This window comes from Schistocerca gregaria, chromosome 7, assembly GCF_023897955.1.
Source record: "Schistocerca gregaria isolate iqSchGreg1 chromosome 7, iqSchGreg1.2, whole genome shotgun sequence".
In the NCBI taxonomy this organism is placed as follows: domain Eukaryota; kingdom Metazoa; phylum Arthropoda; class Insecta; order Orthoptera; family Acrididae; genus Schistocerca; species Schistocerca gregaria.
The window spans coordinates 558197013-558212402 of NC_064926.1; the positions used below are offsets into that span (position 1 = coordinate 558197013).

At 39.7% G+C, this 15390-nt stretch overlaps 1 protein-coding gene across 3 annotated transcripts in view; it reads right to left on the minus strand.

Annotated features, from left to right (window-relative positions):
- The window catches only part of LOC126281738 (uncharacterized), a 174030-nt gene that overhangs the window by 19003 nt on the left and 139637 nt on the right, over positions 1 to 15390 (minus strand). For all 3 annotated transcript variants that reach the window (XM_049980923.1, XM_049980924.1, XM_049980926.1), the window contains exon 9: positions 4302 to 4419. In XM_049980923.1, the coding sequence (XP_049836880.1) occupies positions 4302 to 4419 (118 nt within the window). The remainder of the gene's footprint in view (positions 1 to 4301; positions 4420 to 15390) is intronic.

The following is a 15390-nucleotide window of genomic DNA, read 5'->3' on the forward strand; positions in this document are numbered from 1 at the left end:
CTTTTCAGCTGGCGGACCCCTTCTTCAGTCGAAAATCCATCGCAAGCCCCTAGTCAGTCAAGAGCACAATAACTTTAAATTTCAGAGCGAAACCCATGGGAACTGAAAGCTTCTTAATGCAAAAGCCATGTTCCCAATGACCCCCCCCCCCCTAATTACCAAGAGTCTTTGGTTTAGAGATGAATGAAAACAACTTAAAATTAACAATCCAATTTGAATTCCCACTGTATCCAGACACTTCCTAGTAGATTTACTCCCTTTGTTCAACACACTATAGCCTGATTAGAATTACTTGGTAATTGAAATTTCACTGTCTTCTTCCAAGAGCAATCAACGTCACGTCCAAACTACTCGCTGTTGACAACCTGTTGCTTATTGTCTGTTCAATTCCACTATTTGGCTACTGTTGTGTAAGAAGCATGCATATTTCGTAACAGTCGTGTGTGTGTGTGTGGTTTTTCGTGAAATCCGAAGAAAAATGTTCAAATGTATGTAAAGTCTTCCTTTGGTCGTCCTCCCTCCTCATTCATTTCAACTGGAAACCTCCCTTATTGTGAAGACGATGGAGAAACTGATCCTAACTTCAGCCACCGAGCCATGTTAGAAGTAATAAACTGGTGAAAAATCGACTTATGAAATAGGTAGTGCACTGACAAAGCAAGTTTAACATTTAATGATGCCTGGGGCCGCAGACATGCCAGCGAGTGCTGTGATTGATCGACAAAGCTCGCTCCGTGCATGCGTTAAAAGTTTCAGCGCATCTAGTGCCGTGAGCCAGCGCGCAAATGACCCCCGTATTGTTGCTAAACAGTCGATCAGAGAAGCCGCATTCTCCGGCACTAACTGTGTATACGTTAAGAACCGCAAAGGCTGAATGGGGATATGACCTGAAGTAAAAGTACACGTTTTTCACATGAAAAAAAAAAGGTGATGAATTTGATTTTCACATTTTTATTCAATAATTTTGCTCATTATTTTACATGATTTGGTGATACGTGGCCGCGGACCCCGTAGAAAGAGCCGGCGGACCCCTAAGGGGTTCGCGGACCACGGGTTGGGAAGCCCTGCTCTAGATCATTGAAAGTCTTGTCTGAAAGCTAGCAAGTTTTCATTCTTTTTTTGTATGTGTGTTGATGACTCAATGTTTCTACTAAGTGGTAAGTAGTCTCATGTACTATTGGTCTATTTATAATAATGAGCAATTAACAAAGTCTTGAGTCCGAGTATTTACGAAAGTAACAAAATGTCCTACCAAGCAATTCCTTCTTCTAGTCAAGTTGTGCCACAAATTTCTCGCCTCCCAACTCTATTCAATACCTCCTCATTAGTTAAGTGATCTACCCATCTAATCTTCAGCATTCTTCTGTAGCACCACATTTCAAAAGCTTCTATTCTCTTCTTGTCCAAACGATTTATTGTCTCCCGTTTCACTTCCATACATGGCCACAGTCCATACAAATACTTTCAGAAACGACTTCCTGACACTTAAAAATCTGTACTTTTGATGTTATCAAATTTCTCTTCTTAAGAAACGCTTTCCCTGCCATTGCCAGTCTACTGTTTATATCCTCTCTACTTTGACCATCATCAGTTATTTTGCTACCCAAATAGCAAAACTCATTTACGACTTTAATTCTAATCTAATACCCTCAGTCACTCGATTCAATTCGACTACATTCGATTAACCTCATTTTGCTTTTGTTGATGTTCATCTTGTATCCTCCTTTCAAGACACTGTCTATTCCGTTCAGCTGCTCTTCCAGGTCCTTTGCTGTCTCTGACCAAATTACAATGTCATCGGCGAACCTCAAAGTTTTTATTTCTTCTCCATGGATTTTAATTCCTGGTCCAAATTTTTCTTTTGTTTCCTTCACTGCTTGCTCAATATACAGATTGAATAACATCGGGGAGAGACTACAACCTTGTCTCACTCCCTTCCCAATCACTGCTTCCCTTTCATGCCTCTCGACTCTTTTAACTGCCTTCTGGTTTCTGTACAAATTGTAAATAGCCTTTTGCTCCCTGTATTTAACCCCTGCCGCCTTCAGAATTTGAAAGAAAGTATTAAATCAACACTGTCAAAAGCTTTCTCTAAGTCTACAAATGCTAGAAATGTAGGTTTGCCTTTCGTTGATCTATTTTCTAAGATAAGTCTTAGGGATGCAGGAATTGTGCAAATATAAAGAGAGTAGCACAAGAATGATCAGAATGGAGAGCTGCCTCATAGCAGTCTTCATACTGTTGACTGCAACAATAAGAGCGAGTAGTCAAACACACCTGACTGCTACGTGCAAGAAATCAGTTCATGTCTCAGTAATAGTAATAGTAATACCATTTCTTCTTGAATCGTACCCAGCCTCTAGATTACATCTGAAGCACCACTAGAAGTACATTTAATTTTACAGCTGACTTTAAGGATTATGTCATCATTTGCTCCACACTGCACTCACATGTCAGTGGGAAGTACAACATTTATCATCCAATGTTCTCTTAATGTACTTTCTATACTTGCTGATGATGCTCACGAGGCAGCCATCAGACAGCGATGAGCTACATTTCATAAGTTATATGCTGTCAAGGATTTCATTAATCATCTGAACCTCTTAGGAACATTTTAGGGTTTGTTCAACCCCTCCACCCCCCCCCCCCCCCCACCCCACCCCCCCTAAAATTAACGGAAGTTGCTGCACTGATTCTCAGTGTAGTAATCAAAGTAATATGGAGGATGATTATTGAATAATCATGTAATGTGATTGGAAAGAATGTCACATCATTTCTCTTCCAAGAGAATTTCTTCGTCTTATGTAATGTAGGCTACAACAGAAAACACCTATCAATGCAATACCATTAAATTACTTTGAATTGCATTTTAAAGAAGAAAAATAATAAAGATTCTAATCAAAAAAACAAATCTTCAACATCTGCATACTCAGCAAGTGTGTGTATTGTGCACGGTGCATGGTACCTGTACTAGACATTTCCTTTCCTGTTCCATCACAAAGACAGCTAGCTTCCATATGAGCCTTAATTTCTCTTTGCAGTCCCTGTGCAAAATGTAGGTTTGTAACAGTACAATTGTTCTGCAGTCAACTACAAATGCTGGTTCTCTATATTTTCTAAATAGTCTTTCATGAAAAGAATGTTGTTTTCCCTCCAGGGATTCCCATTTGAGTTCACAAAGCATCTGCATAATACACATATGTTGATCAAACCTACCACTAACGTATCTAGCAGTCTGCCTCTGAACTGCTTTGGTGTCTTACTTCAGTTCAACCAGGTGGAGATCCCAAACACTCGAGCAGTACTCAAGAATGTACCACGCTAGTCTTACTCTACAAATTAACTGCACATTCTTAAAATTCTCCCAATAAACCAAAGTTGACCACTTTGCAACATTACACCCAGATATCTAATCGATGTGACTGTGTCAAGCAGCACTCTACTAATGCTGTATTCAACTATTATGGGATTGTTTTTCCTTCTTGTCTGCACTAACTTACACTTTCCTACAGTTACAGCAAGATAACATTCATCAAACTAACTAGAAATTTTGTTTACATCAACTTACATCCTCCTACAGTCACTCGGCAAACACCCACAGATTGGTGGTCAGCCTGAATCTAAGAATATGAAATCTGTTTGTTGCACTTCATCCATGGTTTGCATGATATCATGTGAAGAAAGGGCAAGATCAGTTTTGCACTAACAATGCTTTTGAAATCTGGGCTGATTTTTGGACTGAGGCTTTTTCATCTCAAGAAAATTTATTATAATCAAACTGAGAATTTGTTCACAGATTCTGCAACAAACCATTGTGAAGGATATTGGTATGTGATTCTGAGGACAAAATTATTTATCTGATAACTGATTTTTAGCCTGTTAGTTGATGAAGTTACAATAACAACAAAAGAACACCAAATCAACTACATTGCAGTGTGAATTTCACAATTCTGCATTTTAACAGTTTCACTGTGGGTCACAGCAATGATCCATTCAGGAATGAAATGAGTCTTAAACTATAGGATTTGGAAATCTATCAATACTGAAGCAACCAAAGTAATTTAGGATGTACAACACAGAAAATTTAAAATGTTTGCAAAAAGAATTAAAATTATAATAGTAGTACATCAGTGTGTATAGCAATAGGCACTGAAAAAAGAAAAAAAATTAGAAAACTAATATTTCTATGAACAGAGGGAGGGCAGCAGATTACAATAAATTACTGTCTCTCAAAGTGTTAAATGAAGATGCATTAAGTTGCCACTTAAGATGCATACTAGTGTACAAACTGTGACTTTTACCTTTAGAAGAAATCTTGCATCCTGGATATTCAGGTAATGTAAGGCAAGTTTGCGTAAATTAACGAACTTCCAAATGTTTGACAAATGTTCACTATTGGTGCTAGAGCTTGTGACACACCTGAAAAATAAGTATTATATTTCCCATTGTTGTATAAATACTTGCAATTAAAAATTAGGTACAATAAAACTTTAATACCCCTATCTAATAACAATGTACAAAAATGAGCAAAAGGAACAACTCACCTGCAGCTTGTTGCCATGTGGCACATAGAAACAACAAATGATACAGACACATTACCAGATCTTGAGCTACAGATCTTTTTCTAGTTTGAAAATACAGTCCCAAATAAACACTCTCACAACCACCCAAACACACACACCCACAGCTGTGTGGCTGTGTAGTGAGATTGAATCTTTAAACTAGAAGAAGAGTTGTAGCTTGAAATGTAACTCACTCAACTAGAGGAATAGTAAAGTACTCAATACCTTCATATTTCATAGTCAGATGCATGTCTTTTCAGGATTTGGTGTGATGTTATATAGTGTGATAACATTTTTGGAAGTATATAAGATGTTTTTACTTAGTTTAGTACTTCATTTACATATTTCCAAGCTAATAGTATCAAGTAAAAATCAACACGCACTCGGTAATTCACTGCTTCATGGTATGAAAACGACTATTTAATCTATGAAAAAAGCATGATTTGGAAAAATTAAGGTTTTGTACTGCAACCTGTTTAAAAAATATCACTGAGCCTGTGTGATGCATAATACAAAAGCCAATAAAAGTGTTAAACCATGTATGAAGAATGTAAAATGAGTCTAATGAACATTTCACTCATTAGTATAAAAAGATTATTATTTTCACAAAAAATAATGTTACCATTAATTACGCATGCAAATATTAAATAAATTAACACATTAGAGCTTTTGTGAAAAATTTTTTATAATGAAAATAACTTTAACTCATTTTATAATAAAGAAGCAAAAGGGACAAACTGTTGGAAACTGTAAAAGAAGTTGCAGCCTGTCTGTCCATGTTGTTTTGTTGTAATTTCTAGGATTTTGTCAGCATTGGCCAGATGAGGAAGAACAACCAACTCAAACTAAAGACAAGTGTTTGCGTTAATGTTTTATTAAACACATGAACCATCGTAAAAATTTTAATGATAAGTGTCATGTTTCTTTTAGTAATGAACAGAAAGTTCTGGTCGAGAAAAGCAAATTATTTAGGAATAAAAGAGACAACTTACTGGAAGCCAGAAGTGCTGTGTTTTCAAGGGTACACAAACAAAAGGTACAGAGCTTCGCTTTGCTAGCTTTCGGAATGGAATTCCTTTCTCAAGCTGGTAGGAGAAACATGCACACGCACACGCGCACGCGCACCCGCGCACGCGCACCCGCGCACGCGCACCCGCGCACGCGCACGCGCACGCGCACCCGCACCCGCGCACACGCACACACGCGCGTCTCCCACGATTACCAGCTCTTTTATAGCCCACTGTGAACATACTGGGGTGGGGTGGGGATGCAGGGCAGGGCAGGGCAGGGTGAGGGACGGAGAGTGGGAGTGGGAGGGGGAGGGGGATGGGGAGGGGGGGAGCTCTAGCAGCTCCTGGGGAGGATCCAGATGGAATGGGTTGGCTATCTGGATCCTCCCCACCACCATCAGTTTTCCTGAGCTGCGCAGATGGGGGCTATCCTTACAGCATATCCTACATTCCGTAAACTCCCTGGGCTAAGCCTAAGGTAACTTGCTGTCCCTCACCCAACAGTGAGTGTGTGTGTGTGTGTGTGTGTGTGTGTGTGTGTGTGTGTGTGTGTGTGTGTGTGTGTGCACGTCTCCCTACAAGCTTGAGACAGGAAAGCAAAGCTCTATACCTTTTGTTTGTGTACCTGTCGACAACACCATGCTTCTGCCTTTCGGTGAGTCATCTCCTATGTTGTTGTTGTTGTCTTCAGTCCTGAGACTGGTTTGATGCAGCTCTCCATGCTACTCTATCCTGTGCAAGCTGCTTCATCTCCCAGTACCTACTGCAACCTACATCCTTCTGAATCTGCTTAGTGTACTCATCTCTCGGTCTCCCTCTACGATTTTTACCCTCCACGCTGCCCTCCAATGCTAAATTTGTGATCCCTTGATGCCTCAAAACATGTCCTACCAACCGATCCCTTCCTCTAGTCAAGTTGTGCCACAAACTTCTCTTCTCCCCAATCCTATTCAATACCTCCTCATTAGTTACGTGATCTATCCACCTTCTCTTCAGTATTCTTCTGTAGCACCACATTTCGAAAGCTTCTATTCTCTTCTTGTCCAAACTAGTTATCGTCCATGTTTCACTTCCATACATGGCTAACTCCAAACAAATACTTTCAGAAACGACTTCCTGATACATAAATCTATATTCGATGTTAACAAATTTCTCTTCTTCAGAAACACTTTCCTTGCCATTGCCAGTCTACATTTTATATCCTCTCTACTTCGACCATCATCAGTTATTTTACTTCCTAAATAGCAAAACTCCTTTACTACTTTAAGTGTCTCATTTCCTAATCTAATTCCCTCAGCATCACCCGATTTAATTTGACTACATTCCATTATCCTCGTTTTGCTTTTGTTGATGTTCATCTTATATCCTCCATTCAAGACACTGTCCATTCCGTTCAACTGCTCTTCCAAGTCCTTTGCCGTCTCTGACAGAATTACAATGTCATCGGCGAACCTCAATGTTTTTACTTCTTCTCCATGAATTTTAATACCTACTCCAAATTTTTCTTTTGTTTCCTTTACAGCTTGCTCAATATACAGATTGAATAACATCGGGGAGAGGCTACAACCCTGTCTCACTCCTTTCCCAACCACTGCTTCCCTTTCATGCCCCTCGATTCTTATGACTGCCATCTGGTTTCTGTACAAATTGTAAATAGTCTTTCACTCCCTGTATTTTACCCCTGCCACCTTTAGAATCTGAAAAAGAGTATTCCAGTCAACATTGTCAAAAGCTTTCTCTAAGTCTACAAATGCTAGAAACGTAGGTTTGCCTTTTCTTAATCTTTCTTCTAAGATAAGTCATAAGGTCAGTATTGCCTCACGTGTTCCAACATTTCGACGGAATCCAAACTGATCCTCCCCGAGGTCTGCATCTACCAGTTTTTCCATTCGTCTGTAAAGAATTCGGGTTAGTATTTTGCAGCCGTGGCTTATTAAACTGATAGTTCGGTAATTTTCACATCTGTCAGCACCTGTTTTCTTTGGGATTGGAATTATTATATTCTTCTTGAAGTCTGAGGGTATTTCGCCTGTCTCATACATCTTGCTCACCAGCTGGTAGAGTTTTGTCATGACTGGCTCTCCCAAGGCCGTCAGTAGTTCTAATGGAATGTTGTCTACTCCGGGGGCCTTGTTTCGACTCAGGTCTTTCAGTGCTCTGTCAAACTCTTCACGCAGTATCGTATCTCCCATTTCGTCTTCATCTACATCCTCTTCCATTTCCATAATATTGTCCTCAAGTACATCGCCCTTGTATAAACCTTCTATATACTCCTTCCACCTTTCTGCCTTCTCTTCTTTGCTTAGAACTGGGTTGCCATCTGAGCTCTTGATATTCATACACGTGGTTCTCTTCTCTCCAAAGGTCTCTTTAATTTTCCTGTAGGCAGTATCTATCTTACCCCTAGTGAGATAAGCTTCTACATCCTTACATTTGTCCTCTATCCATCCCTGTTTAGCCATTTTGCACTTCCTGTCGATCTCATTTTTGAGACGTTTGTATTCCTTTTTGCCTGCTTCATTTACTGCATTTTTATATTTTCTCCTTTCATCAATTAAATTCAATATTTCTTCTGTTAACCAAGGATTTCTAGCAGCCCTCGTCTTTTTACCTACTTTATCCTCTGCTGCCTTCACTACTTCATCCCTCAGAGCTACCCATTCTTCTTCTACTGTATTTCTTTCCCCCATTCCTGTCAATTGTTCCCTTATGCTCTCCCTGAAACTCTGTACAACCTCTGGTTCTTTCAGTTTATCCAGGTCCCATCTCCTTAATTTCCCACATTTTTGCAGTTTCTTCAGTTTTAATCTACAGGTCATAACCAATAGATTGTGGTCAGAGTCCACATCTGCCCCTGGAAATGTCTTACAACTTAAAACCTGGTTCCTAAATCTCTGTCTTACCATTATATAATCTATCTGATACCTTTTAGTATCTCCAGGGTTCTTCCATGTATACAACCTTCTTTCATGATTCTTAAACCAAGTGTTAGCTATGATTAAGTTGTGCTCTGTGCAAAATTCTACTAGGCGGCTTCCTCTTTCATTTCTTAGCCCCAATCCATATTCACCTACTATGTTTCCTTCTCTCCCTTTTCCTACACTCGAATTCCAGTCAGCCATGACTATTAAATTTTCGTCTCCCTTCACTGTCCGAATAATTTCTTTTATTTCATCGTACATTTCTTCAATTTCTTCGTCATCTGCAGAGCTAGTTGGCATATAAACTTGTACTACTGTAGTAGGTGTGGGCTTCGTATCTATCTTGGCCACAAAATGCGTTCACTATGCTGTTTGTAGCAGCTTACCCGCATTCCTATTTTCCTATTCATTATTAAACCTACTCCTGCATTACCCCTATTTGATTTTGTGTTTATAACCCTGTAGTCACCTGAGCAGAAGTCTTGTTCATCCTGCCACCGAACTTCACTAATTCCCAGTATATCTAACTTTAACCTATCCATTTCCCTTTTTAAATTTTCTAACCTACCTGCCAGATTAAGGGATCTGACATTCCACACTCCGATCCGTAGAATGCCAGTTTTCTTTCTCCTAATAACTACATCCTCTTGAGTAGTCCCCGCCCGAAGATCCGAATGGGGGACTATTTTACCTCCGGAATATTTTACCCAAGAGGACGCCATCATAATTTAATCATACAGTAAAGCTGCATGTCCTCGGGAAAACTTACGGCTGTAGTTTCCCCTTGCTTTCAGCCGTTCACAGTACCAGCACAGCAAGGCCGTTTTGGTTAATGTTGCAGGCCAGATCAGTCAATCATCCAGACTGTTGCCCCTGCAACTACTGAAAAGGCTGCTGCCCCTCTTCAGGAACCACATGTTTGTCTGGCCTCTCAACAGATATCCCTCCGTTGTGGTTGCACCTACGGTACGGCCATCTGTATTGCTGAGGCACGCAAGCCTCCCCACCAACGGCAAGGTCCATGGTTCATGGTGGGGTCATCTCCTATATTCCTAAACAATTCATTTTTTTCTTTTAGTTCATTTTAATGTGTTGTAATACCTAGCATACATATCTCGCAGCATTTACTAGTGTTCAGGGTTTGGATGCATGAAGTGATAAAATTCACTATTTTGGAAGCAGATCACAAACTCAAGAGTTAAAGATGTCTCACGGCAGGCAAATATTTCTATGCACCGCGTGTCAACCAGCTGCAGGTGAGCAGTTAACTTTCTTTGTTCTAGTTTGTTTTTCCCATTCTGGAATCTGCATTATTTTAACACTCCTAATAATTATTTCTTGTAGGAAACAGTAAAACTTTAAACATCAATACAAGAAACAGAATACATACACAAGCAAAAGGAATCAAACAAAGAAGCCTCCCCCCTCCTTTTTGTAGTAAGTAAATGCACCTTTGAATGGCAAAGTAAGCTATGTGCAATTCATAGTTACACAAAAATAAGAGAATACAGAATAAACATAGCTTGATACCATCTTGGGTAAAACAAGCACAGTTTTCTCTTCTAAAAGCTGAAATAAAAGTGACAAGAAAAATGAGTCGTTTTCCAAAGAGTTGTTTCACTAGTGAAGTTAGGTGGCAGGAGCACCAGGACTTCTGGTTGGGTGAAAACAGGGTTATAAATACAAAATCAAAATGGGGTAATGCAGGAATAGGTTTAATAATGAACAAAAAAATAGGAATGCAGATAAGCAACTACAAACAGCATAGTGAACGCATTATGGTAACCAAAACAGACACAAAGCCCACACCCACCACAGTAGTACAAGTTTATGTGCCAATCAGCCCCACAGATGATGAAGATACTGAGGAAATGAATGATCAAACAAAAGAAATTATTCAGATAGTTAAGGGAGTTGAAAATTTAATAGTCATGAGGGACTGGAATTAAATATTAGGGAATGGAACAGAAGAAAAAGAAGTATGTGAATATAGACTGGTGAAAAGGAATGAAGCAGGAAGTTGCCTGGTAGAATTTTGCACAGAGCATAATTTATTCACAACTAACACTTCGTTTAAGAAGCATGAAAGTTGTGTATGTGAAAGAGAACTGGAGATATTGGAACACTTGAGATCAATTACATAAGAGCTAAAACAGAGATTTTGGAAGTAGATTTTGAATTGCAAGACATTTCCAGGGGTGTAAGTGGACTCTGACCACAATTTATTGGTTACTGACTATAGAGTAAAACTGAAAGAATTGCAAAAAGATAGAAAATTATGGAATGGGACCATGATACGTCTAAGGAACCAACAATTGTGGAGAGTTTCAGAAGAAGCATTAGGCAAAGGTTGACTAGAGTGGGGAAGGAAATACGGTAAAAGATGAATGGGTAGCTTTGAGAGATGAAATAATGAAGGCAGCAGAGGATCAAATAGGAAAAAAGGGCTAGTAGAAATACTTGGGTAACACAAGAGATATTGAATTTAACTGATGAAAGGAGAAAATATAAACATGCAATAAATGAAGCATGTGAAAGGGAATACATGACATGAGATTGACAAGAAGTGCAAACTGATTAAGCAGGGATGGTTAGAGGAGAAGTGTATGGATTTAGAAGCACATATCACTAGGAAGAAAAATTGATGCCACCTATACGAAAATTAAGGAGACCTATGTAGAAAAGAGAACCATTTGTATGAATATCCAGAGCTCAGATGGAAAACCAACCATAAACAAAGAAGGGAAAGCAAAAGGTGGGTAGAGTATGTAGAGGTCCTATACAAGGGAAATGTATTTGAGGGCAATATTATGGAAAAGGGTCAGGGGAGGCTTACCAGATGGGATGAGAAGGAAAGACTGATTATTGGGACTGATTGCTGAGTTCCCAACAACCAGTCTTTCCTTCTCATCCCATTCTGAGTAACTTTTCTGAACTGTACCTCTTTTCCTACTAAATCTCTCCAGTCCTTTTCCCTTCACCTCTTTTCCTTCCGCTTCAATTCTTGTGCCAGAATAAGGAGCCACTGGCTCTGAAAGCTTGTAAAAATTGAACCTTTCTGTGTGTGTATTCTCCTACCTCCACTTGGTGAGTAGATTTTTTATCTATCCATTTACATTATGAAAATAAAATAGAAAGAAACTTCCCCATGGGAAAAATATATTAAAAACAAAGATTCCAAGACTTACCAAGCGGGAAAGCGCCGGCAGACAGGCACATGAACAAAACACACAAACACACACACAGAATTACGAGCTTTCGCAACTGGCAGTTGCTTCGTCAGGAAAGAGGGAAGGAAAAGGAAAGATAAAAAGGATGTGGGTTTTAAGGGAGAGGGTAAGGAGTCATTCCAATCCCGGGAGCAGAAAGACTTACCTTAGGGGGAAAGGATAGGTATATACTCGCGCGCACACACACACACACACACACACACACACACACACACACACACACACATCCATCCATACATACACAGACACAAGCAGACATATTTAAAGGCAAAGAGTAAGGGCAGAGATGTAAGTCGAGGCGGAAGTACAGAGGCAAAGATGTTGTTGAAAGACAGGTGAGGTATGAGTGGCTGCAACTTGAAATTAGCGGAGATTGAGGCCTGGTGGATAACGAGAAGAGAGGATATATTGAAGGGCAAGTTCCCATCTACGGAGTTCGGATAGGTTGGTGTTGGTAAGAAGTATCCAGATAACTCGGACAGTGTAACACTGTGCCAAGATGTGCTGGCCGTGCACCAAGGCATGTTTAGCCACAGGGTGATCCTCATTACCAACAAACACTGTCTGCCTGTGTCCATTCATGCGAATGGTCAGTTTGTTGCTGGCCATTCCCACATAGAAAGCGTCACAGTGTAGGCAGGTCAGTTGGTAAATCACGTGGGTGCTTTCACACGTGGCTCTGCCTTTGATCGTGTACACCTTCCGGGTTACAGGACAGGAGTAGGTGGTGGTGGGAGGGTGATGAAGCAGCCGCCGGTTGCGAAAGCTCGAAATTCTGTGTGTGTGTTTGTGTGTTTTATTCATTGTGCCTATCTACCGGCGCTTTCCCGCTTGGTAAGTCTTGGAATCTTTGACATTTACATTATGAGATTGAAATTGTGACTAACTGTGAAGTTATCTGGAAGCAGTAGAAGAACATACATATAAAAAGATACTGAAATTTGCATGCTTTGGGTCAGGTTTCCAAATCTTGTCAAGTGCACTCCCAAAAATCAGTTTCTCCTTCTCATTCCATTCGGTAAATCTCCCCTGACCTGGGATTCTGGTTGATGTTCCCAAACTCTTCCCATGTCCTAAACTTCATCACACCTTTTCCTTTACTCCTCTTTTTTCTCCTTCAACCCTTCTGCCAGAGGAAGGAGGCACTGGCTCCAAAAGCTTGCAAATTTCAATAGCTTTTTATATGTGTGTTCTTCTGCCGATGTTTGGTGAGTAGATATTTTATCTACCCAGTTACATTATAAATTTTCAAAAATTGATTATTTTTGTTAATATGGGATGTTATGTGGACAAGTGTAGGATCTAGGTGAACTCAAATTAATTATCGGGTGTTTTTACTGGTCACCTGATCAAGCTGTAACAGTTTTAGAAACACTGAAACAAAGTCTATGCTCAGGGTTGTGGAAATATCCAGATCATGCAATATTACTTGGAGATGACTTTAGCTTATTGAGTATCGACTGGGGCCTCTATGGATTCATTGCAGGTGATACTGATAGGTGGCCTTATGGAATACTTTTGAACACATTTTCCAAAAACTGTCTTGATTACCTAGGTTGACACTCCACAAGCAATGGAGGTATTATAGACCTTCCAGCTACAAACAGGACAAACTTTATTGACAGTTTCAGTATGGAGATAGGAACTAGTTATAATAATGTCATCATAGAGGTGATGGTTACTAAAAGTGATAAACTCGACAAAAAGGTAAAGAGAGTATTTATACTACAAAACGCAGATTAACAGTTGACAGTGTTCCGCTTAGACAATGAATGGAGATCATTTAGTTCCAGTATGAAGAAAGTAGAGTAATGTTGGGCACAGTTTAAACCGATTGTAAATCAACCTCTGGAGATTTATGCACCAAGTAAGTGGATTAAGGATGAAGGAGACTCTCCACAGTTTAATAAATTTGGAAAATGCTGAGGAAACAGAGATTGTCACACACTTGGTTAAAAAAAGGATGTGCAAACATTGACAAGCAAAGGTCTGTAAAAAGATCAATGTGTGGAGCATATAACAACACCACCATCAAGCCTCAGCAAAAGACCTTGCTGAATACCCAACAAAATTGTGGTCCTATGTAAAATCGCTAAGCAGCAAGTCATTCGCTGACCAATCTAATACGTGTAAAAGAAGACAGTAAAAGAAAATCTGACGTACTCAATTTTGTATTTAAGAAATCATTCACGCAGGAGAATTATACAAACATTCACTTGTTTGAGCCTTACACAGCCTCCCATATGGAGGACAAAGTGATAGGCATCCCTAGTATAGAGGAGCAAATGAAAGAGATGAAAACAAGTAAGTCGGTAGGTCCAGACGGTATCCCATATCGGTTTAGCAGAGAGTAATCTACAGCATTTTCCCCTTATTTATCTCGCATTTATTGTGGATCTCTCTCCCAGCACAAATTTCCAAGCAAAGCACAGGAGACTCCTTTGTATAAGGTGTGCAAAAGAATGGACCTGTAAAAACACAGACTAATATCCTCAGTATCTGTTTGCTGCAGAACACTGTAATATATTGTCAACTCAAATATAATACATTTTGTTGAGATGGTAAAGCTTCTGCCAACAAATCAGCATGGATTTAGAAAGCATCGGTCGTGCGAAACTCAGTTTGCCCTCTTCTCATGATATCCGGCAAACTGTGGATGAAGGACAATAGGCTCATTCTATATTCCTATTTTTCCGGAAAGCATTCGACACGGTGCCCTGGTGCAGACTGTTAACGAAGGTATGAGCATATGGAATAGGTACACAGATATGTGAGTGAGACGAAGACTTCTTAAGTAACAGAATGCAGTGCATTGTCCTCGAGTAGCCAGCGTCCATCAGAGACAAGAGTATCATCATGAGTGCCCTTGAAAAATATGATAGGACCATTCTTATTCTCTATAGACATAAATGTTCTAGCAGACAAGCTGACCAGCAATCTGCAGATCTTTGCTGATGACAATGTGATGTATAGGAAGATGTCCTCATTGAGTGACTATAGAAGGATACAAGATGACTTATACAAAATTTCTGATTAGTTTGATGAATAGCAGCTTGCTCTGAATGAGGAAAAATGTAAGTTAATGCAGATGACTATAAAAAACAAACTGGTTAATGTTTAGATACAGCATTAGTAGTGTCCTGCTTGACACAGTCATGTTGTTTAAATATATGGGCATAATGTTGCAAAGCGATATGAAACAGAATGAACATGCAAGAACAGCAGTACGTAAGGAGAATGGTAACTTCATTCTATTGGGAGAATTAGAGGAACGTGTGGTTCATTTGTAAAGGAGATCACATACAGAATACCAGTGTGACCCACTGTTGAGTAGTGCTTCAGTGTTTGAGATCCCAACTAGGTTGGATTGAAGGAAGACACCAAAGCAGTTCAGAGATGGGCTGCTAGATTTGTTACCAGTAGGTTTCATCAAAATGCAAGTATTACGGAGATGCTTCAAGAACTCAAATGGAAATCCCTGGAGGCAAGGCGACATTCTTTTTGAGGAACACTATTGAGATAATTTAGAGAACAAGCAACTTGAAGCTGACTAGAGAATTAATCTACTGCCACCAATGTACATTCTACATAAGGGCCACAAAGACAAGAGAAATTAGGGCTCGTATGGAGGCGTCTCTTTCTCCCTCACTCTATTTGTGAGTGGAAC